The 23352-nt window shown below is 44.5% G+C and overlaps 1 protein-coding gene across 6 annotated transcripts; it reads right to left on the minus strand.

The window, feature by feature from the left end:
- Positions 1-7: 7 nt before the first annotated feature.
- On the minus strand, positions 8-23310 carry EPHB6 (EPH receptor B6). Of its 6 annotated transcripts, none has more exons than XM_072652503.1 (17): positions 23241-23310; positions 8837-9037; positions 8468-8532; positions 7303-8029; positions 6500-6655; positions 5608-5955; positions 4587-4711; positions 4174-4336; positions 3728-3842; positions 3380-3435; positions 2861-3016; positions 2449-2696; positions 2044-2238; positions 1596-1745; positions 830-1023; positions 521-676; positions 8-296 (listed from the first exon to the last, which is right to left on the minus strand). In XM_072652503.1, the coding sequence occupies exons 2-17, from the start codon at positions 8886-8888 to the stop codon at positions 188-190; spliced, it is 3015 nt and encodes a 1004-aa protein (XP_072508604.1). In that variant the 5' UTR covers positions 8889-9037; positions 23241-23310; the 3' UTR covers positions 8-187. The 6 variants fall into 6 exon arrangements, with proteins under 6 accessions (XP_072508604.1, XP_072508603.1, XP_072508605.1 ...); XM_072652502.1 differs by having other exon boundaries at positions 22970-23278; XM_072652504.1 differs by having other exon boundaries at positions 2861-2980; positions 22923-23278.
- Positions 23311-23352: the final 42 nt, after the last annotated feature.

Consider the following 23352-nt stretch of genomic DNA (forward strand, 5'->3'; position numbering starts at 1 on the left):
ACTTCCATATTGGCAAAATCCCATTTTTCCCCTTTAATATGGCAGTGGGAGAACCATTGTAGAGGGAAGAGTCCAAAGAATGAGTCATGGGTGGGAAGTGAGGAGGGGCAGGTCCTTCCATCTGAAACCAAGGCTCACGCCATTTGTGGTCCTTTTGTGTCTGTGAGGCCACAGCTGTTTCCAGGGCTCAGACTTCCACTGGGCCTGGCTGGCTCAGATGCTGCTGAAGCAGATTGATGTTATGAAGGAGTTTCTTCTGGTGTCCAGCCAGAGTGATGCCCAGGGCACGCATATCCCTGGGAAAAGGAGGAATGGGGATGATGTGGGACATATCCTCTCTACCTGCCTCCCTTGAGCTATAAGACACCTATGTCTGCTGCCTTTCCCTGGGAAAGTGGGGATTCAGGGGAGGGAGCAGACCAGATACTCTGTTGAATGAGAGATGTATGGTGCTGACACTTAACCCTTTCTTCCCCGAATGCGTTCTCAATGACTACATTCCTTGCCCAATTCTGCTTACTCAAGACCAAGCTGAGCCACCTCATTGAAGCTACAGAGCCCAAATTTAGAGAAGCTGTCTTGATAGCACTCCATGCCGATGGCAGCCAACCAGGCCTGGGGTGTTTCCAGTGAGGAGAAGTCCAAGGTCACAGGACTCAATAGGATCTGTGATGGTCTAGTGGGAGAAGGGATTAGGCTGTTCAAGGCCTTCAGGCTCAATGTTCATAAGTATCTTCCATACCATGTCTCACCCAGAGCTTTTGCCTCTCCCATTGGTAACCCATTTCTACTTCTTGGTTTTCCCTAGCCCTCTCTAGTTTCCCCAGACCTTCCCCTATGGACTCCGCCAGCCTGCAGCATTTCGGGCTTGCGGATCATCTTGTCCAAGGCAGCCACCAGCTGGTCAAAGTGAGGTCGCTGGGCAGAATCCTGTTGCCAAGTATCCAGCATCAGCAGGTGCAGTCCATTGGGGCAGCCTGGGGGTGGAGGAAGCCGGAACTCCTGTTCAATAGCATTCAGCACCTAGAGAAAAATTATAGAAGGTCAGAGAATCAAAGAATCTCAGCAGTTTGTGGGGAAGGACTTCTAAAATGTACATAGTACCAGCTACATCTGAATAGGAAGTTTCTCCATAGCCTCATTAATGTCAAGCCTCTACCTGAAGATCTGCAGTGTGGAGGGAGCTCATTACTTCTCAAATCAGCCCATTTCACTTTTGGATAGCTCTAATTGTTAACAAGTTTTCCCTTCTATCTGCAATTTCCCATTACTGAAGGCAAACAGAGTAGGCCTAAGGTCTTTTTCTACTAACCACCTCTTCAAATCCCTAAAGACAGCTATGCTGTCTGCCATACATTCTCTTCTCTAGGGTAAGTATCTCCACTTCAGTCAATCCCCATATAACAATCTGGTGGTGATACTGAGTGATGGACAGAAAAATGGCATTGGGTTTACATAGAAATAGGTATATGAATTCTATGAATTAGAGAGTGGAAGCTAGGTGGGATAGGGTGGCTACTAGATTAGAGGGAATGGGAAGGAGTTTTGACATTCAGAGATCAGTTCCCATGCAGGAGCAGGGTAAGCATTCTCACCTCTTGGTCACTCATGTCCCAATATGGGCGTTCCCCATAACTCATCACTTCCCACATTAGGATCCCAAAGCTCCAGACATCACTGGCTGTTGTGAATTTTCCATGAGTTAGGACCTCAGGAGCTGCCCATCGGAGTGGAGCTTGTGATCCCTGAAAGGAAACATATGGGAGACTTTGGAGCTCTGGAGGCCTCCCATTAGTGCCCTTGGTCCTTAGGTCTTTGTTCAGTCCTGCCTTCCCGTGATTTCTTAGTATCCCTCCCCAGATCTCCCAGTATCCTTCAATGTCATCTCCCATCTCCTTCTACCCTTGGTAGCCATATGTACCACTAAATCCTTATGAATCCCATGAGCCCTTAATACCCCAGATATTGAACATCTCTGTATTTCTGTTCAGAGTCTACTGACCCATCTGTAGAATGATGGTTCCTGAGCATATAATATCTTACCTGGCTGCTGTGACTCAGATACCTGTGGCCATGGCTAAGGTGGCCCACTTTGCACACCAGGTGGCCATTGACCAGTACACTATGGGCAGTCAAAGCCCTGTGTACAAAGCCACAACTGGACAGGTACTGCATGGCTGCCGCCACACCCCGCTGCATAGCCACGAGCTGCAGGTTACTGAATTGGCCCTCTTGTTGCTGAAGAGTAGAGAGGGAAGAGATAAAAAGCCACTGATCTAGAAGTCTGGTGAGATCAGGCATGGATCAGGGTTGGGATTAGAAAGCTATCTACAGGAGATGGACAGATCAGAAACTAAGAGGGGGTGGGAGAAGTAACAGAAGCATTGTAAATGCCTCTCCCAGGACAGTCCCCAAGGTCCTTCTTCCTTCCCTCTGGATTCTACTGACCCTGAGAAAGCTGTCCAGTGGGCCATTCTCCATAAGCTCAGTTAGCACCATGAGGGGTTGACTCTTGGTAACCACACCCTCAAGCCGAAGGACATTAGGATGATGGAACTGGCCCAGTACTGCAGCCCGGCCCAGGAAGGCACCACGCTGGCTTTCTACTCCACTGGCCCATAGAGTATGAATGGCTACAGCTTGCTCCCGCCGTCCTCGAGGCTGTAGCCAGCCTCTGCATACCTCGCCAAAGGAGCCTGAGTGGTAAATGCACAAGGTCAGGTTGTACCAAATAAAGGCAATCATTAGGGATGTTTAATCATACCACCAGAAGGGCGTGGTTATACATGGACTGACTGAGGGAGGGAAGAGCCTAGGAAGGTCAGGTCAGCTCTGTTATTCCCTCCAGTTCTTTTGATACCTGGTCCAATGACCTCCTCAATCTTGACATATGCTGGATCCACCTCCCTGGTGAACTCTCTGATGGCCTGGCTAGGGTCTTCATATGTGGATGGATCAATGTAGTACTTCACTCCAACTCCTGTGGTTTGGGGTTCATGGTTAAGGCCTACCCATCCTAAAAACACAACACTCCGGGAAGCTCTCGATGTTGAGAGATTCATAGGATGTTTTCACTTTTAACCCCAATACCTAGCACAGTGTCTGGCACATAGTAGGTTTTTAATAAATATTGAGTAATTGATCACAGATTTAGAGCTGGAAGAGACCTTAGAAGCCATCCAATCTAACCCCTTTATTTTTACAGAGGAGGAAACTGAGACTGAGAGAGGTTAACTTGCCCAGGGTCATGTACATAGTAAGACCCTATCACGAGCCTCCCTACTACTAGCCTCTTCTTCATCATTTCCCAGGGTCTTTATTTTTCATCTTCCCTTCTTCCCCAAGTCCCACCAGCCCCTTTCCCAACTCCATTTCATACCACTGGGGCTGGTGTACTGCTGTAGTGGTTCCGTGTAGCCTGTCCGTTGACGCTTCCTGTGGGCACAGACTAAGAAACTTGTAATATTTCCTTACCTTCAATTTCCTACCCTTCCCTGGCTATTTTGCCAACTGTTAGCTATACAAGGGGCAGTTCTGTGAACAGGGATTCCCCCATTTCCTCCCACCCTCACATACCTTTCCTATATCTGGATAAGGGCAGAGGGTAAGGGGAAAGAGGAGCCATATCACTGCTCCCCTTGGGGTGGGGATAAGGGAGTCCACTGAGTCTGCCCTGGATGAGGGGTTGCGCTGGAGTCAAGGGGAGGAGACAAGAGGGAGTCATCACCTCTGGAAGATGAAGGCCAAGGTGGTGATGGCTGCCAGCATGAGGAAGGCCAAAGCACCCAGAGCAGAACCAACCACCAATGGAAGCCTCTCCGGGATCAGGTGGGACAACTCACCTGAGAGAAACACACCCAAGAGTGACCCAGTAGCATCCACTACACACCCAATAACATGGAACCACACCCAAAGTCACTCAGTCACACCCAACAACCCTGGAAGATGTACGAACTGGGGGGAGTGGTACATGCCTCAGGGTGACGTGTATCCATTCATACATGCATCCATGAAGACACAATCATGAGGACCCAAGAATCGTCTGAATTCTGTTTTCCCAGTAGACCCTCACTAACTAGAAAATGATGTCTCATTGAGAGAGACAGGACCAAAATTCTCTAGAGCCTTTTCTTCCCTAGTCCTCCTCTCTCCCATATTTCAGATTCCCCTCACCTTGGGGGAGAGTCTGGAAATAGACCTTGCCCCCATAAGGGCCATGACCTGCTGCACTCCGTGCCCGAACCTGGAAACCGTAGACATGGCCAGGGCTCAGCTGGGATACAGTGGCTGTGTTGCTTTCACTGGTCATTATGGAGAAATGGGCCTCATCTTCTGCCTGGAAACAACCATCACTCTAACTCTGTGACCAAACTGTCCTCATAGTTAGTCGCACCCTGAGCATCAAACTTAATTTAGGGACAATGAGCACTATGATACCCCAAGTATATCCCATCCAACAAAGGCTTAGCCTTTCTTTTCTCTTAAATTGCCTAACTCTCTCCCTGCCCTGTCCCCTTTCCCTTTTCCCACCTCGTCTTACTGTTCTCTCTGCCCTATTTCTATCTGTCCCTCCCCATGTTACCCACCTGGTCATAGTACCGGAGCTGATAGTCCAGGATGCGCCCATGCCGTTGGTCAGGCTGTGGCCAGGATACAGTGATGCTGTCAGATGCCCGGCTCACCTGGTGCATCAGTGGAACTGCCGGGGGGACTAAGGGGAGGGTGGATCACTCAGGGGATGACTGGGGGGACCAGGGAGAGTGGATTCCTTCAACACACTTGGGGTTACATAGACTAGCATATGACTGGGAAAGCAAGAATGCTACTCAGTGGGTGCTATGGGAAAAGGAGCCTCAAGACTGCCAGTAACTCCCCTCCCTCTTTCTCCTCTTTCCTCCACATATTCTCTCTCTTCCCCAGTCCAAGAAGAGCTAATTTGGACCCAGAAGAACACGAACTGTTGCTCCTTATGTGTATTTCTATGTGCTTTCCTTTGTATATAACCCAGACATCTCTTTTATTAACAATGATAAACTATACTTATATTGTATTTTAAGGTTTACAAAATGCTTTTCCAACATCTCCATGTAGTCCAAGGATTACTAGGCCCAATTTTTATAGGTGAGGAAAATGAAGGTCAGAAAGGTTTTGCCACAGGTCACAGAGCTAGTAGCAAAGCCAAGACTTGAATTAAGATACTTCTGACTACAAATCCCTACTTTTCCCACCTTGTAACCAGTGTCTGTAATTTTCCAATTTTTCTTTGGAGATAGTAGAGGTAAATCTGGAGAATTTGAAGAGGTAGGAAGTACTTTGACTCTGAACCAAGCTAATTCACACAAAGTCAAGTCCATGAGGTGCATGAACACAGCCACCATGACCAAGAAGTAGACAACACGAACTCCAAAGTCTAAGGAAGAGGTCTGGAAATCTCACAAATGAGGAGATTAAAAGAAAGGAATCACTCCTAGGTTGGAGAAAGGATGGGATGAAATGAAGATGACAGATTGGAAGAGTGGGTCAGAAAAGGACTAGGAAGGAAAGGTTATTGAGAATGGTAAAATTTAGGGGAGAAGGGAGGTTCAGAGGTTCAGAGAAAGGCCTCACCTTCATGGATGATGCTGACATTGATGGATGTGGTCTTTGGAGGTTCAAAGCTGAGCTCAGATACTCCATTGAGAGATTGCACCTCCAGGATGTAGGGAATATGGGCCTGTAGCCCTCCTACCAGCACTCGGCTTTCTGTTAGGCCTTGCTGGCGAGGGTCAAAGTACACCTCATCTCCACAGTGGTGACAAGTCCCACTCTCAGGACCATGTTGATCTCCACACTGCTTGCATAAGATGTTGAACTGCACATCCCCTCGACCACCCAGGTCTTGGGGCAGTCGCCAATACAGCATCAGAGATGAGCCCTGTACTTCAAACCAAAGGTCTCTGGGTGCTGATGGAGGCCCTGGGGGATACAAAGAATAGGACTTGTGGAGACAGAGGATTTGGAGGCTAGGACTGAGAGGGACATGAATTTGAAGGGGTCCAAGTGGTATGGGCAGGATGCAGGGAAAGAATGAAATAGGATGTAATTAATGAGGAAAGAGTGGATGTGGGATATGGGTAAAAGTATCAAAAGAGGAGAGGATGAAGAAGCCCCATGGTGAGGTGAGAGAGAGGAAGGTATGGGTAGTTGGGAGGATGGAGTGAGTGGATAGTAAGGGACAACTGCTTTCTTTCCCCCTCTCTCTTCCTTTCTCCTTCCATCCTTCTTTCTCTTCCTTCCTTCCTTTCTTTCCCTTCCTTCCTTCCTTCCTTCCTTCCTTCCTTCCTTCCTTCCTTCCTTCCTTCCTTCCTTCCTTCCTTCCTTCCTTCCTTCCTTTCCCCTCTCTCCTTATTTCCTTCCCTCCATACATACTCTCCTCATCCTCTTTCCTCCCCTCCCTACTATCACCAATTCCCATTTCCATTTACTTCCCCGCCCCTCCCCTCAGTGATAAGTGACTCACGAGTGCAGGGAGCATCAGTGGGGTCGGAGTTGGACCGGTAGAAGCCACTGAGACAGGGACATATAAGTGCACCAGGCATGGTAGTGTGACTTCGGGATGGGCAGGGTATACAGGAGGCACCCCCAGCCATAGCCTTAAAGGATCCCAGAGGGCAGGCTGCAGTGAGGCAGATAACACAGTGAAGGCATTATAGCTACTAGGCAAAACAAGTGTCACTAATTCTATTTCACAAATGAGGCAAAGGAGTTTCAGAGTAGTTAGGTGACACTCTCAAGGTCCCAGAGATAATAGGTTGCAAGCTCTTCTGACTCTAAATTTATTACCCTTTCCATTGCACTATCATCCCAGTCAGGGCCCTTCCTTCTTTCTGGCCCTATACCCCAGGGACTTCTCTACCACAAACATTACAGAAGGAAAAACTGGGGCATATGTACCTACACCAACAGGGAAAGAAGCTACAAACTAGAGACAAAGCCCACAGAGGTTGGCCAGTCTGATCCCTATCTTCCTTATTCTCACAACTCTTCAGAAGTCAAAAGTAGCCATCCTTGCTTCTCCACAGCCTTGAAGTCCTGGAAAGGGGCTATGGAGGCCTTAAAGAGCAGAATTTCAGGTGAGGATAATATTGAAATGGAATACAAGATTAATAGATCAAAAGGGGACCTTGTCCTATCTCTGAGTGACCAGAACTTTATAGGGGTAATATAGAGTTTAGGTGGGGTTGATGGTAAACCTGAAGATCTCAGGTAGGTCAATCAATTCCAGGTGTTTGTCTCATCCTGGAGAAGAGGATTATGTCTCACCTTGGCAGGCTTTATCTCCATATGCAGGCTCGTACCCAGGGCGACAGTGGCAGCTTCCCACAGCTACCATCCACTCGCCTTCACCATTACAGTGAAGCCTGGGAGGGCTGCTCCTCACTCCATCATCCTCTGGCTCTGCCTGTGCCACACAGGTACCTACAGCCTCCACCAAGGAGGCCCCTCCTGCCCCACTGGCTTGTGTCTCAGGAAAGGAAGCAAAGGCCTGAAGCACAGCAGGGCAGGAATAGGCAAAGATCTTCACAATTACGAGGGCCAAGCAGGCCCCTGTGTCCTGGAAGGCCACGTAGAAGCCTCGCTGCGTCAATGGCCCAAAGCTCCTCTCCTTGATGTTGAGCTGAAGCCCAGTCCCACCTGCCCAAGAGGAGGAAGAGGCAGAAACAGGGAAACTCTCATCTGCAGCAATTGTGTCCACCTTGATCCAGGGCCCGAGATGCCAGGCTGATGCATGGCTGGGGTCATCAGGTTCTTCAGCCTGGCGGTAGTAGAGGGTAAAGGTCTCACGGCAGGTGCCTCCACCCACTCCCAGGCTGGTGCATGCTCTCACAGAGAAGTGGAGGCGGATATGTGCCCGATGGGCCCCTTGCCGATCCACAAAATGAGTTTGCAGCCAGTTGTCCTGTCCAAGGCCTAGGCCCTCTGCTACATGGCATGCCTCAAATGTTCGAGTCAGGCGCTGCTGGTTATCCAGGACACTGACCTCATCCCACTGCAAGGAGGATAGGAAAGAGGAGAAGAGGTCACTTAAGCCTTTCAGCATTTCTGGTAGAGAAGGAGAATAGCTTGGAGTATGCCCAGGTCAGAAAGTTTTTAATGCTCAAATTCAGCAGTATTGGAAGTAGGACAGGAGGGGGCATAATTAATTCATTCTTTTATTAAATTTATATCATTCAACGAAGCATGCAGAAGGATGTACTTTTCTTCATCCTGCTCACTGGAGTTGTCTCCTTAACCTCTTCCCTGAGGGCATAGTTCTAAATCCCTGTACCTCTTCAGACCCATGAGATCTGCAGGGGAGAGATTCTAGGAGAAACTGGAGATGTTTGGGAATTGAGAAGCTGGGATGAGGTGGATAAGAGTAATAAGGCTGAACTCCAGATGGATAGGGAGCTGCTTCTGGCGAAAAGGCTAAGGAGGAAGCACTTACCCCTCCTGGTGGGTAGGTGAGCCAGCCAATCTCAGATGTCTCTCCTGTAGTGTCCAGCAACACCTCTGCCCAAAGACAAGCAGTCACAAGACTCCTAGTCCTCTCTTATACCCCAACATGGCATCCCTGCCACAACCCATTCCAGCTTTGCTCCTTGAGAAGCCCCAACCACAGATTATCTTTTCTACTCATAACATAAATCAAATTTTCTCTCTCCTTCCTGAATTTCTCCAATGCCTTCACTTTTCTTTCAAATATCCCTTTATCCCTCTTTTCTGTTCTCTCTGTTAGCACCAAATACTTCTTCCTATTATCTTTAGGGAGGGGAGAGGGTTTATCCCTCTATCATCCCTTGCTCATCCCTCTTACCTTCAAGGGCTAAAGCTGAAGTTATAAGGAAGAGGACCCAGATCCACACCATATCCCCCACTTTGTCCCCAGGCTGAGTGGCCCCTTTAATTGACGTGGGGCTTCTTCAGGGTTTTCACCATTGTCCTAGTCAACATCTTTGCTTCCAGGTGGGACTGTTGCTCCCTCAGACCTAGGCAGTCTCTTATCCAGGCTCTCTCCCTGAAAGGAAATACAAGGCAGGGGAAAAGAAGAGAGAGAAAGCTACAATTCTCTGTTCTAGAGCACGGACTTAATGAACCATTGTACCCACCAAGGCTCAAGATGTTTCCAAGCCTACTTGGGGTCTTAGTAGGGAGTGAGCTCACTTTCTAGAGCCAATGAGAACTCGTTCAAACTGGAAGAAAATGTGAACTTCCTTCCTTTTTCCTTGATCTGTGTCTTGGTTTGTACCCAAGGTTTCAGTATGCCCTATTTCTGTGCCTTCATTTCTTTCTATTCAGTGACATGGAATAAAACTGACCCCACCCAGACTTTCTAAGGGAATAGGGGTGGGATCTCAGTTGATTTTATGCTCATCTGGAAGGAGATGTTTTTTCTGACTCTGCCTCTTTGTTGACTTTCACTCTTTTCTTCCCCCACCCCCAACCACCTTTTGAAACCTAGAAGCTCCTTAGCAAGTTAAGGGCAGCTGGGTATGGAACTGCCCCCAGTCATTCCTTACTAGGGACACAAAGGGCCCTCTTTCTTTGCTGTCAGACCTGGCAGCCTAAAATGTTTCAGAGAAGCAGTGAAGCAGGAGGGAGGGAGGAATGAAAGGCTCTGGGGCATGATGGAAGAGGGGAACGCATGAACAGAAGTAAGGAGGGGGAGGGAGGAGAGACCATGTCGTGCCAAAGCCTACAATGGAAGGGGAAAGGAACAGAGATGTGAAATCCTCAAGGGGTGAGAGTAGACGAAAAAAATGAAGATTTCTGGGAAAATCAGCTTTTTCTGAGTTTTCTTTTTCACTGAAAAATATTAAACTTTTAAAAAAAAATAAAAATTTTAGGAAAAGGTATTGCTATATTGCTACCTATTTCTTCCTCCTCTCAATTATTTCTCAAACCTTTGCAATAGAATAATAACTAGCATTTATATGCTGCTTTAAGTTTGCAAAATGCTTTACCCATTATTATCTCATCTAATTCTCAAAGCAATCCTGCACGGGAGGTACTATTATTATCCCTACTTTCGAGATGAGGAAACTAAGACTGAATAAGGTTAAATGACTTGTGTAGGTCACAAAGCAAGTGTGTGTAAGGCAGGAATTGAACTCAAGTCTTCTCCATGTCTAACATGGTCCACTGCATCATGCAGCTGCTTCTAAAATAAGTATGCAAAACACTCTGCAGCATAGTGCTCTTTTTTTTTTTTTTTTTTTTAGCATCATGCTTTCAAAGATATTTACATTAAAGACAAGCAATTACAATTTGACCTTCCTTTGGAAGAACAGGTCTATTTTTGCTTCTGGAAACTGTGACCATTTAACAAAGAAGGATTTAGCACCTTCTTTGCTTGCAGGCGTCCTCTAGTGGACTTTTGCTCAGAAAATTGGTAGACAACTGCTAGGTCTCTATCCCAAAGATATCCAAAAAAAAGCGGAAGGGATCTGTTTGTAAAAAAAAATGTATAGTAGCTCTTTTGGTTGTGGCTAAGAATTGGAAATCAAAGAGATGCCCATCAATTGGAGAATGGTTAAACAAGTTGTGGTATATGATTGTAATGGAATACTATTGTGCTATAAGAAATGACAAGCAGATTATTTCAGAAAAACCTGGATTTATATGAACTAATGTGAAACAAAGTGAACAGAATCATGAGAATGTTGTACAGAGTAATAGCAATATTGTCTGATGAAGAATCATGAATGACTTAGCTATTCTCAGCAATACAATGATCCAAGACAATCCCAAAGGACTAATGATGAAGCACACTATCCACTTCCAGAGAAAGAACTGTTATTTTTTTGAGTATAGAATGAAGCATGCTATTTTTCACTCTTTGATTTTTTCTTTTATCTGAGTCTCCTTGTACAAAATAACTAATATGGGAATTTTTTACATAATTGCACATGTATAACTTGTATTTGATTGCTTAGAGTCTCAGGGAGGTGGGAGAAGGAGGGAAGGATAGAATCTGGAACTCAAATCTTAAAACATAAGGAAAATAAAAGAAAATTGGTAGATACAATATTGTCTTCCTGATCAGGTCTCAAAAGGAGTATGGAGTGAATGTTGGAATTCATTTGTTCCTGAAGAATTTGGAAATCTGGAGTTCACTGTCCTGATTATTTGAAGGGCTCAGTACAAGAAGAAATGAGGAAAAAATAAGTTAGGTTTGGGATTGTAAAAAGAAGTGAGACACTGACTGACTTTACCTGGCTCTATTTTCTTAAGGCCTATAAGGAAGCCCAAAAACGTATGCCTCTTAATTGAAATGGTAAGACTTTATACTTATCTGAATAAAGAATATTTAGTTATATTTTAAATACATTATCATATTTTCACAACCTATGCCAATGTTAACCAAGTATCTGTTCATTTGAGATTTATATGATGAAATCATTTAGACATCCTTAGCAATGAGGTGAAGTTGCCTCCGTAAGGATGGCAGCTAGATGGCACAGTGGGTAGAGTGCCAGGCCTGGAGTCAGAAAGACTCTTCTTGAGTTCAAATCTGGCCTTAGATACTTACTACTTGAATGGCCCTGGGCAAGTCATTTAACTTGTCTGTTTCCTCACCTATAAAATTAGCTGAAGAAGGAAATGACAAAACACTCTGATGTTTTTGCCAAGAAAACCCCAAAAGGGATCAGTGAGAGTCGGACACAAATGAAAAATGACTGAACAATAACAAGGAGGGCAAGTTGTTTATAGTTGACTTGTGAGGAAGGAAATACCACAAACATATTTCTACATGCTGTATCTTAGCAGTTAGATGGTTGTCTCCACCTCCAAGCAAATGGCAAGCCCAACTTCACTTGTGAGGATAAGGGTTTCTATTCTGAAAGTTAATCTGAAGGAGGAGGGAGAAAGTGATTTACAAATATTGTCAGATAAAAGAGGCAATTCCAAAGGCATTAAACATTTGAATCGGACCATTAAAAATTCTTTTGTTTAGTTTAAAGAAGCGCGATTACTATGAAGAAAATGAAAGTCATCCTTTCCAGTGTTCTTGGCCCAGAGGTGCTAGTACAGCTTCTTAATACCAGCAGCATCACAAATGATTTCCCAATCAACATCCTTAAAAAGAAAATTGCAATCAGTTCAGTGAGTGGTTTCACTCATAGAGAAGATGGTATCTGAAAACCAGAGAAAAACTGAATCAGTCTTTCCCAAGAGCAATCTTTTATTCTGGAACAGATAATGTGGGTCACTTATAGTCCAGCAAGGAGTCTGCAAGTGGCTAAGACCACCATTCTATTTGCCTGGGAGCCCTTCCAGAGTGTGAATGTGAACTGTGAATGGCATTTGTAGAGGGAAAAATCAATGATACACCATGCCTCCGGGTACTTAACAGAGGGATGGACATAGGTGTAGGAAGAAGAATTATAAACTCTTATGATCACACCTCAAAGCAGAAAGAGAACAGAACTGAACATTGCTGAGTACATCAACTGTAAAATAAGCAATGCTAGGCAGAAGACTGGGAGTGGTAGCGTATTTTCTTTGCTGACTGGCTATGCAAATAAATGAGAAAGCATCATGGGAGATCAAGATGGATAAATACCGATGTTACTGCAATAGGATATACATCCCATGGCCTAAACTTGCTTCGTACTGACGTCATGAAGTTGGACAGTCTCCAGAAGAGCTACAGAAGTGCAAATGAATTTAGTTACAAAGCAAATCAAAGTTGCTTCTGTCACAGCTGCTGTCTTTAAGAAGGAGCAAGACGAAAAGAATGCAAAGAATAAAATAAGGACACAGAAGCCTGAAAAGGGAGGGGTCCCCTTTGTGAGTGTTGGCAGTGATGTGTGTCGGGGCTGAATTATTCTGAATTTGAGGTGATGGAAGCTGTTCTATTTAGGATTCACAGCCCTGGAATTATCTGCTGTACTGTGGTCTAGTAAAAAGAGCAAGGGCAGGGGATGGAAGTGGAGTGAGCCAGATATTTTCCACCTTTTTTTGTTTCTTGGACCCTTTTGGCTGTCTGATGAAGCCTATGGATAGACCCCCTTCTGAGAATGTATTATTCCCTACATTCATAATAGAAGGAAATGCTAGATTTTACTTAGAGGTTAGTGCAAACAAATACTAATTTTTCCCCACTCACTTTTGGACCCCAGAGATTTATCCACAGACCCCCTTTAGATCAATGAACCCTAAGATAAGAAGTTTTGACTATGTCATTCTGGAAGTCCCTTCCATTTCTAAGTTCTATGGCCCTACCTCTTTCTAGTTCCCCTCTTTTTTGACAGGGGAGATCCTTATGGGAATGAAGGGAAAAGATAAGGTTGGATATGTATTTATCTTAGGGACTGCATGTGTAGTGAATTACAAATCACAAGGAGATTTTCTGCTTGGATGAGATTGAATCTGGGATTAAGAGAATGGAATGACTTGGAAGCAGAGGATCCAGGTAATCTATTCCAAATTTCGATGAGGTATGTTTCAAGAGATGGACTGTTCCTCCAAAGGGTGGGCAGAGGTCATGGCTGCAAGCCTGGAGTGTCCCTTCTAAGAGAATTATCATTTGGGCAGGGTAACAGGGCAATCTGGAACACATATAGGTGGAGTCAATGGCAGATACAGAAGAATAAGACGGAGGAGCTGAGTGAAGATGTTTTGTCCCTGATAAAAGGAAAAAATCTGAAGACGAAGGAGGAAGATTGCACCTGACAGTCATTTGGCTGATACTTCCAGGCGTGAGCCTCTTGATTTCCATTCAGACTTCTCTGGTTTAAACCTCTGCTATGGTGCTGGGCTTCCTGTTTCCATCATCTCTTGAACTTGGGGGTTCCCTGGAAACTGGTTACTGATTCAGTCTGATCTCTAGTTTATGATCTTTCCTGGCAGCCAAGTTGGGTGCTGTCCCCATTTGAAGTGGTTTTCACTTAAACCTGGTGATCAGCTTATAATCACTGACATTATAATCACTGTCAGTCCCAATGTGGGAAACCCAGTAGTAGTTATCATCTAGTGCCTGTTTCAGACTCCTTTCCCCCCCAATTCTGGCTGATTATACAACGGGTAGACCTCTACCACTCTTTAAAATCCTGGCAAAGGGCCGCACCAAACCTGGAAGCAGACTGCTGAAAAAGTGACCATAAGCCAGGGGTCCCCTGTCACCCTTTGGGAAGCAAGCAGTTGACTCCAGCAGCAGATGGGGTCAGTTGCCTTGCTTTCCAGCAGGACCATGAATACCTTAGATTCTTTTCCTGGGTTGGCAGAGTCTTCTAGAGTTCTTGACCCTGAGTAAGCTGGTTTTTTGATCTTCACCTGATGATTATTCATAGACCTGACCAATATGACTTATTATTGTAGATTCCTTCTCCTCTATGCTATCAAACAGCACAAGTTTCCTACTGAACCATTTTCTATCTCATGGGAAAAATGTGAGGGTGGGATTCTTCTGAAGTTTAAGGAGATATCAGACATTCTCTTTAGATCCCATATTGCTAGCCAGTGTATTTTCTAGCTCCATCAGGGGAAAAGGATGAGGACATGCCAGCTCCCTCTGGATGTTGTCAGAACTTGATATAGACCAAGAGCCCTTAATCTGTCTTGTGCTATGGATTCACTTGGAAGTCTGGTAAAGCCTATGGACTAATCTCAGAAATTTTTTAAATGTATAAAATAAAATGTGTAGAAATAAAAAAGAAATAAATTATATCAAAATGTAGTTATCAAAAACATAATTTTAACTTCATAGACTTCTATTGAAAAAAATGCACAGACTATTCCCAGTCTGAGCAACTATGGGGTACAGTGGAAAGAATGCCAGGCCATGGAGTCAGGAAGACTCATCTTCTTGAATTCAAATCTAGTCTCAGATACTTACTAGCTATGTGACCCTAGTCAAGTTATTTAACCCTGTTTGCCTCAGTTTCTCATCTGTAAAAAGAGCTAGAGAAGGAAATGGCAAACCATTCCAGTAGCTTTGTCAAGAAAATCCCAGATGGGGTCAGAAGAGTCAGACATGACTAAAAATGACTGAACAACAACAATTCTAGTCCTACTGAATCATTTTTTTGAGGCATCAGTTATACCTACACATTTCATGTCTTCTATTTATTACTTGTGTAACTCTGGGCAAGTCACTGGGTTCTGGGCCTCATTTTCCTTAACTATAAAATGAGGAAATGGTCTAGGTAAGAACCAAAATCACTTCCAGCTCTAAATCCTATGGCATATTGAATTATGGCAGGTAAATATGGTGCTGCTGGCACTAAGCCCTGTCTTTGGCTGCAACTAAAGTTGAGGCAGATTCCCCAGCATTCTCTAAGACTGCCCACCAGGAACTTGATCAATGGCAAAGATTAGGAGCAGCCAGTGAAATTTAGGTACTGGGATCTGACCCACTGTCATCATCCAGGCTCAAGTGTCCACTACGTCTACCAGTCACCATGGGTAGGGATTGTAGTACCACCTCGTCTCCATACATTATCAGGCCAACCAGACTTCCTAGTCCACATCATGGCACATATGTCCTTAATACTCAAGATTCAATTATCAGGCTCTTGGCCATTGTGGGTCTGAGCTCTGGCAGATTCAACAGTGCCCATAAACTTAATCGACTTAGCATAGGAACTGATGCCATAGGATCATATATCTAGACCTAACCCTTTGATTTAAGAGAGAAAGAAACTGAGTCCTAATGAGAATTTATTAATTTGTCCAGGATCATTCATTCATTCATTCGACGTTTATTAAGTGTGACCACACAGGTAGCAGCATTGAGGAAGGATTTGAACCCATGCCCTAGTGACTGTTTCTTTATCACCCCAGTGATAATTGGCTTTTTCTACAAGACAAAGCAAGTAGTCTAGAAACTCTCTGACTCTCAAACCCAGAAAGTTGATGGGATTTATTAGGGAAACAATGTGAAATATTCAATCTGCACATAACTTCCAACTCTCTTTTCTTAATAGTGGTTGATGCTGCATAATACAGCTATTGCCCAGGATTTGGTCCCCTTCCAGCAACAGGAGTCTGGCCTAGAGAAGGTGTGAGCTGCCCCTAGTCAGACTTTTAGCCAGAGTTCCTTCCTTCACACAAGAATCATCTTGTGTGTAGTACAACCGAGGCAGAGAAATGGCTCTCATGTAGACTGTGTATTTGTGTAATTAGTCTCAAGCTCCAATCCTGACTGGCTGGATCTGTTGACTGGCTAAGCCAGAGAGAGTAGCTCGATGGGAGTTTTGAGCAAAGAAAAGAAAGAATGGTTCATTGTACCCTGTCCCCCTGTCCCTTACCTTTCAAAGACCCAATATCATTTGTGGGAAAAAAAGAGTTACAAATGAATATAGAGTGCTCATTGCTATAATGCTATGAGATTAGCATCGCTTATTCTTAATACCTAGTGAGTTGCCAGAGATGGTTATATTCTTCAGGATGCATGCAGTTTGGTTTAGATATAAAAATCAGATGAATGGAAGATGGCCTTCTAAGGCTTAAATGATTCTGCACAAATATCAGTAAATTGGACATTTCGAAACCTATTGTATCAAAGAATGGTAGCTTACCACAACGATATCTTCATCATTCCCAGTACTTTTCCCAACACAATGAAACTGATTTAAGCCTTCTTCTGGGTCCATGCTAACATCAACTCTTTACCAAGATGGAGAAACACTAACTTGAGATGGAGAATGCACATAGTTTTAAGGGTACCCTATCCAGGATGATATTTCAGTTGGAGCCCCCATATTGATAAAATACCTGCAAAGGTTCCTCAACTTTTAACAGTTCTTAACCTTTACTATGCCATAGACCAGTTTGACAGTCTGAAGTCTATGTAACATATTTCAGAATAATGTTTTTAAATAAATAAAAGAAAATAAGATTAGAATAGGAAACAATTCTATTGAAATACAGTTTTATATATATGTATATATATGTATATGTATAATATATGTATAGATATATAAAATATATGCATATATTTTAAAATTCATGGACCTGTGGGTTAAGAACTTTTATATTAGGGGGAGGGTTGGTGTATATTCCCACAGAACTACAGCAGGGCAGCCAGAAGGCCTGGCATGTGTACAGATATGGTCATGAGCTGGCACATCAGACCATCGAGGTAGGGTAGACCACACGTTTTGCTGAGATAAAAAGGTAAAGCTTTGAAAAGGAAGATTATATCGTAGAATGACTTTGCCACAACTCCTATTGCCAAGCTTCCTGTTTTCTATGCGGACAGCCTCAACTCAATGCTTCCATTCTAGTCCTTGCTTCCCTACTTCCACTTTACCTCTTAGACTGGCTGTTCGTGAGAAAGAACCTTTGGTTCCTGATCAGTCAGTCAATAAGCATTTATTAAGTGCCTACTGTGTGCCATACATCGAGGAAACAAAGGCAAAAGCAAGTCTTTGCCCTTGAGGAGCTCACAGAATATTGGGTCCAGGTTAATCTCTTGTTTACATTCTCCCCTGCATCCTGATTTATATCTCCCAAAGGGTTCTTTATTGGTGCAATAATTTCCTTGTTGGTCATTATGTATCTATATCTCCCACCTTCCATAAATTGTATCTAACATGGAGAAATGTTAGTATAAGATAACTTATGAAGTTTAGGGTTATTTAGTCCTGGATTTTCTTTTCACACTTCTAATTCTCTATCTATACGCATTATTCACAAAGACAAGGGTGAGAGGTGAAAGAAGCCAAGAGAATATAAAGAAAGGGCACTAAGAGACATGGCAGTGGAAGAAGACAAGAGATAGATAGTTAGTGATCAGTTAATTAGGTTTAGCTAGGTGATACAGAAGATACAGCGCTAAGCCTGAAAGACCTGAGTTCAAATTTGACTAGTTGCATGATTCTAGGCAAGTCTGTCAACCTCTGTCTCAGTTTCCTCAATTGTAAAATGGCAATAATCATTAGCATCTACCTCCCAGGGTGTCATCAGGATCAAATGAGATAATATTTCTCAAAGCATTTATCACAGTGTCTGGAACAAAGTAGGTATTTAATAAATGTTTGTTTTGCCTTTCCTTCCTCCTTTACTTGCTCTATAAATTTGGACTTCTAAGGGGACAGAAACTTCTGGTAGGCTCTGGATCTCAGGTTCAAGAGTGTTCTCTTAAGGGCACAAGGTGATAGTGCTCTGAGGATGAAAGCAAAGGTTCCTACACCATCTCTGAGAGTAGGAAGTTGAATGCAGGCCAGGGAGACCCATGGATCAGGTCTGGATCTTTGCATTCATGACACATCTCTTCAGTAAAACACAATTGGAGAAATCAGCCATATCAAAGGATCATAGATTAAGAACCAGAATGAACTTTATAAATGATCCTATTCAAAGGTTTGTAACCTGGGGTCCATGAACTTGTTTTAAAAAAAATATTTTGATAACTGTATATTTCAGTATAATTGATTTCTGTTGAAATCCTATGTATTTTATTTTATACCTTTAAAACTGTTATTCTGAAAACGGCTCAATTGTCTTCTCTAGGCAGCCAAAAGAGATCCATGGCACAGACACAAAAAGTTATGAACTTCTAGTCTAGTCATTTCACAAATGAAGGAACTTGAAACTAGAAAGTTGAAGTGATTTGCCCACAGTCACATAGGTATTAAGCAGGTGAGTCAGGATTTTGAATCCAGGTCCTCTGACTCCAATTTTATTACTCCTTCCTTTCTATCACACTAACTTTTTGTCCTTAGAGAGTATACTTTTTTAAAAACCTAGAGGATCCATCTGACCTCAGACACTTGACACTTACTAGCTGTGTGACCTTGGGCAAGTCACTTAACACTAATTGTCTTGCTTTCCCCCCCAAAACAAAACAAGACAAAACAAAACAAGAAAACCCTAGAGGATCTCTACAAGAAGGAATAAAAGTCTTACAATACCCAGAAATGGAAGAACATTTTGCCTAGGGAAGATGACAGTATTCAGCAGCAGAAATCCAGGAAGGTTTTCGAAGGCAAGTACTCTCTCTGAATTCACAGCGCTCTTTTGTCAGACATTCCTTGCCAATTTTTTATCACACATCAACGAATTTTGATACCCAACATGGAGCCCATCTTATTGGTACAGAAGAAGTTAAGTAAAAGACTTCATTATGAAAGGAGATTTTTGGTGCCAGCTAATCAACATAGCTACAAATCTCTTGGTCCAAGATTCAAAGGCAGAAATTTAAGTGATGACAAAGCTAGTCCTGCCTTTAACTAGGCTGTAAAACAAACAATCCACCTATGACTTGATGTTGGAAAGATATTTTCCATTGGAGTATAATAGACAAAGTCCTCAGGTGTTTGGTCAAGGAATTCAAGTTGGTATTCTGCCAAGCAAATCAACATCGTGCCAAGTCCCTTTCAGGACAAAAGCCCCTCATTTCTTCTGCTTCTTTCGTGTTTCAGAGTCTTCTGTGATCCATAAAAGAAACTGGCTTTTGTTTGGAACTATCGACACCAATTCAAGAAATGTACTGATTTGTGAAGTAGAAAGACTTGTCTCAACCCAGGTAAACATTGTTTTCAGAAGGCCAGGAAGAAACAAAAAATGGAGCATTGGAAGAAATACAAAAGACCAATAGTGATGGCACAGAGGTTTTTTTTTTGTGGTAAAACTAAGTATAATGAGTTCATATGGTTCCCCTCTCCTTATTTTTTAAGAAAAATGTGACTTTATAGTTCTATTTGAAATTGTGGAAAATGTTATATTAATAAAAGAAACCTTTTGGGGGCTTTACTATATCTATGGTCTTTTCTGTTCTCAGGTTTTTATTAACTCATAAAATAGTAAACAAAAATAGGAGATGATACATTCCTTAAAGTTCAGCAGCCTGGAGGCTCATTTATGACATATGTTAAAATATGTAAAAGTAGATTCCAATATTTAAAGTGTAATTACTGCCCACATTAAGTATATTTAAGTCTAACATAGCAAACCTGATAATTTTATGAACAACCCAATTAAAATTAATATGGTTTTAAAAGTTCCTAAAATTACAGTTATGTTAGATTTGTAGAAGCTGCTTTAAAAGGCGCTGTGTCTATTTGGGTTTTTTTCCTAAAATTTTCAACTGAAATGTTTTTTTTCTCCATGGATTTCAAATTTCTGAAATTTTGCATAAATACGATGAGAGCTGAGATGGAGAAGCTGGAGGCACCAAGAGCGTGACTAAGAAAATAGTAATCCCAGAAACAATAAACAACACAATAAATATCCTTCATCCTGGGATTTGCTAACGCGCTCTCCCAAGAAGGTGAGATTGCTACCTTGATAATGCTGTTTTCTCTCACAGTATCTCCCTGAGTAGGGAGGATACTGGCCACAAAGAGAAAGAAAGGCAGAAGAAGGAAATCGGGGTATGGTTCACGACACAAAACCAATGACAGAAGGAACTGTAAAGGAAACTCATGAATCCTGTCTCCCAAGCCATATTTTCACCCTTACGTTGGAATATGATAATCCAGAGGGGATCTCAGGGCAGTGACAGATTAGGGTGAAGGATCAGAGGAAGGAACAAATGGAACAATATGGGGATGGTAAATCTGTGACTGGATCTGAAACTGGACAGGGCTTTCCACCTGTTATCCCTGGCATCAGAGTGGGAGGGTCAGCACTACAGGGCCATTCCTGGGTCTTGCTTTGCAGCTGTTAAAGTCTCAGGAAATTCCCATATAATCCCTGATCAGTGTAGCCCTGTAAACTAGTAACTTTTAATCTCCACCTTAGAAAACCACTCCATAATTCTTTTCATTACTCCATATCCCTCCTCTTCAACAGCTCATTTTTAGTAGAGGCCCATGGAGAAGAGTTCATATCACCCATGTCTAAGACTCATAACCTAATTGGAGAGCAGGAGGGAGGTGAAGAAATATGGATTTATATTTCTTGTGTGTGTGTGTTTGGGAGGTGGGGAGTAGGGGCAGGATAAAGCACAGCCCATGATGTTTACTGAGGCTGAGTCTGTCCTGCAGAGAGTGGCTCTAACACAATATCCTCAGAGCAAGCAGCATCTGTAGACATATGCACCTCCCACTCTCTGAATTGGGGAGGTAGGGGCAGCTTTTGAGGTGTGGGGGGTTCTGTGTAGTCCCTTCCAGCTGAGATCACCATAAACTGACTAAGTGGGTGTGGATGTGGATGTGGGTGTGACAGCATAGAAAAGTGTTTTGGGTAAGTGTTTGGGGGAAGTAGGTGTGTGAACGAAAGCTGGTATAGGCTAGTCTGTGAATGTCTATGATAGTGTATGAATGTGAGAAAAATGAGAGGTTGTAGAAAAACATACATCTTATAAAAGATTGTGTATGAGATTGGGTGTGTGCCATAGGGGGTAGACAGCAAGGGAGAGGTGTGTGTGTGTGTGTGTGTGTGTGTGTGTGTGTGTGTGTGTGTGTGTGTGTGTGTGTGTAAGTATGTGGTTCTGTTGGTAGACGACAGGGGCTCCTCACATCCTTGTATGTGTCTCTGGCTATGCATCTGAATTTATGTCTCAGAATAGCAGCCCTCACAAATGGCCAACCCCTCCACCTCCTTTCCCTTTCTTCAATCTGTGTCCACCTGTGTTCTCAGAGCGACCTAAGCAGGGAAAGCAAGCTGAGACTAGAGTAAAATTGAATGGTTAAGGGGAGGCTGCAACTTTGTTGCCCCTCCCCCATTTCTGCCGTGGTGCTCCTCACTGTTCCTCAGTATACCTACTCATTGTCTTGAGGACACCAAGCCCTGGGCAGGAGAGGACAGCAGAGGGCCCTCTTTTATGCCTTGCTTTCCTCCCCCTCACCATCTCCCTTTAATCCTCAGGCTTTGGTACTTGCCATGTTTCTCGCTAGGCATCAAACTGGAGTCCCACTGCCAGAATTCCTTCTAAGTATTAAGGGAGTCTCCCCCCAACCTTGATTGTCCTCAACAGAAGACCATGCTTATAAGCGATACCTTCAAAAGGTATCAATGTCCCATCTCAACCCCTTTCCCCACATCTCAGCCTTGGAAAGAGGCCCTGGGCATTCTGACCTTTTCCTACACCCCCACAATCTCAGGAGCAGCCCTCCACTCCTACATTCCCTCCTGAGTCAAATTTCCCCTGAAGGGTGGAACCAATTGGGTGGGAAAAGACTTAGCCCTGACTTTCTCAGCTTAATGCCAGGGCCATTACAACACGAACTGTGCTGCTGGGCTCCTGCCACCTCCCCCAGGGGAAGGCGGGCACAGGGTGCCAGGGTGTTGGGCTGCCAAGGTGGGATGAGCCAAGCCAGGAAGAGAGGGGAGTGGAGCTGGGGTGTGGACATGGCAGAAGATTGAAGCTTAAGTTTTCAGGTTGTATAGGGGATGCAAAAGCTAAGTGTCGACTCTCCCCTACTCAACCTCGGGGGCTTGAATTGAGGGTGGGGCAGGCACATCTTCTGGAATAGGGGCCAGATAGGATACAACTACTATTCAATTACCCTCCCACCTCCACCACAGACACATACACCCCTCCCCACTAGGGATTCAATAGACGTCCCGAATCAGAGGAATGGGGGCGGGGAATGGAGGGGGATCTGGTAACAAGTTATCAGTTTCACCCTCTCTGAGGTCCCGCAAATTAAAGACAGGGTTGCGTTGGGGTGCAGATGCAGAAAGAAGGGTCTGCACCCTTGGCAAGTTGACAGAGGAGGAGACTGGGTTGGCAGGTCCTAGCCCCTTCGGCTAGCCCAGAACAGGAAGACAGGGGAGTCTCTGCGTAACAAAACTCAGAACAGGTCTCTTCGGACCTTTCCCTCCTGTCCCAGGGACTTCCTCGGATCTTGCAGAGGCCCTACCGGGCAGTCCACCATCATGCAAAGCCCTTCTGGGCAGCCAGCCATCGTCAAGCAAAGCCTTTCCGACCCGTCCACTCGCTGGGCCAACTCTTTTCCCCGAAATGTTCCTTCCACGACCTCCCGCCCCCCATTTCTAGGGCTCACCTTACTGCCTAGGGGGAGGCAGCCCGAATCCCCAAGCCTCCCAGTACCTGCAGCTCTCCCGGGAGGGCAGGGCGCGGGGCTTCCCTCGGCGCTGCCCAAGCCCTCCCCCTTGGCTCTGGGGCCGGAGGCCCCTCTCCCCCAAGTTCTCAGCCACCACGACCCGCCAAGATCAGCTCGATGAGGGCTTGCGTGCCTGCAGAGAGGAGTTGGGAGCTTGTTCTCCGGCGCAGAGGGAAGGGAGGCGCAGTCTGCCCTCCAAGGCGTGGGTCCAGGGCACGAGCGGAGCAGAAGTGTCGGGATGGGACAGCTCCTTCTCACCTTGGACTCAGCTGGGTCTGGACCCCAGTCCCACCGCTACAGCCGCCGCCCGCTCCGCCCGAGCGTCGCCCAGCCCCCGCCTCCTCCTCGATCCCTCCCACTGAGTCCGCCC

This window comes from Notamacropus eugenii, chromosome 3 (assembly GCF_028372415.1).
Source record: "Notamacropus eugenii isolate mMacEug1 chromosome 3, mMacEug1.pri_v2, whole genome shotgun sequence".
NCBI lineage: Eukaryota > Metazoa > Chordata > Mammalia > Diprotodontia > Macropodidae > Notamacropus > Notamacropus eugenii.

Excerpts from the sequence above, each read along its gene's own strand:
- EPHB6 (XM_072652503.1), bottom strand. The coding sequence starts at position 8,888 with ATGGTGTGGATCTGGGTCCTCTTCCTTATAACTTCAGCTTTAGCCCTT. Across the intron at positions 3,436-3,727 it reads TTGGCCTTCATCTTCCAGAG|GAAGCGTCAACGGACAGGCT; the intron begins GTGATGACTCCC and ends CTGTGCCCACAG. Across the intron at positions 1,746-2,043 it reads ATCTGAGTCACAGCAGCCAG|GGATCACAAGCTCCACTCCG; the intron begins GTAAGATATTAT and ends GTTTCCTTTCAG.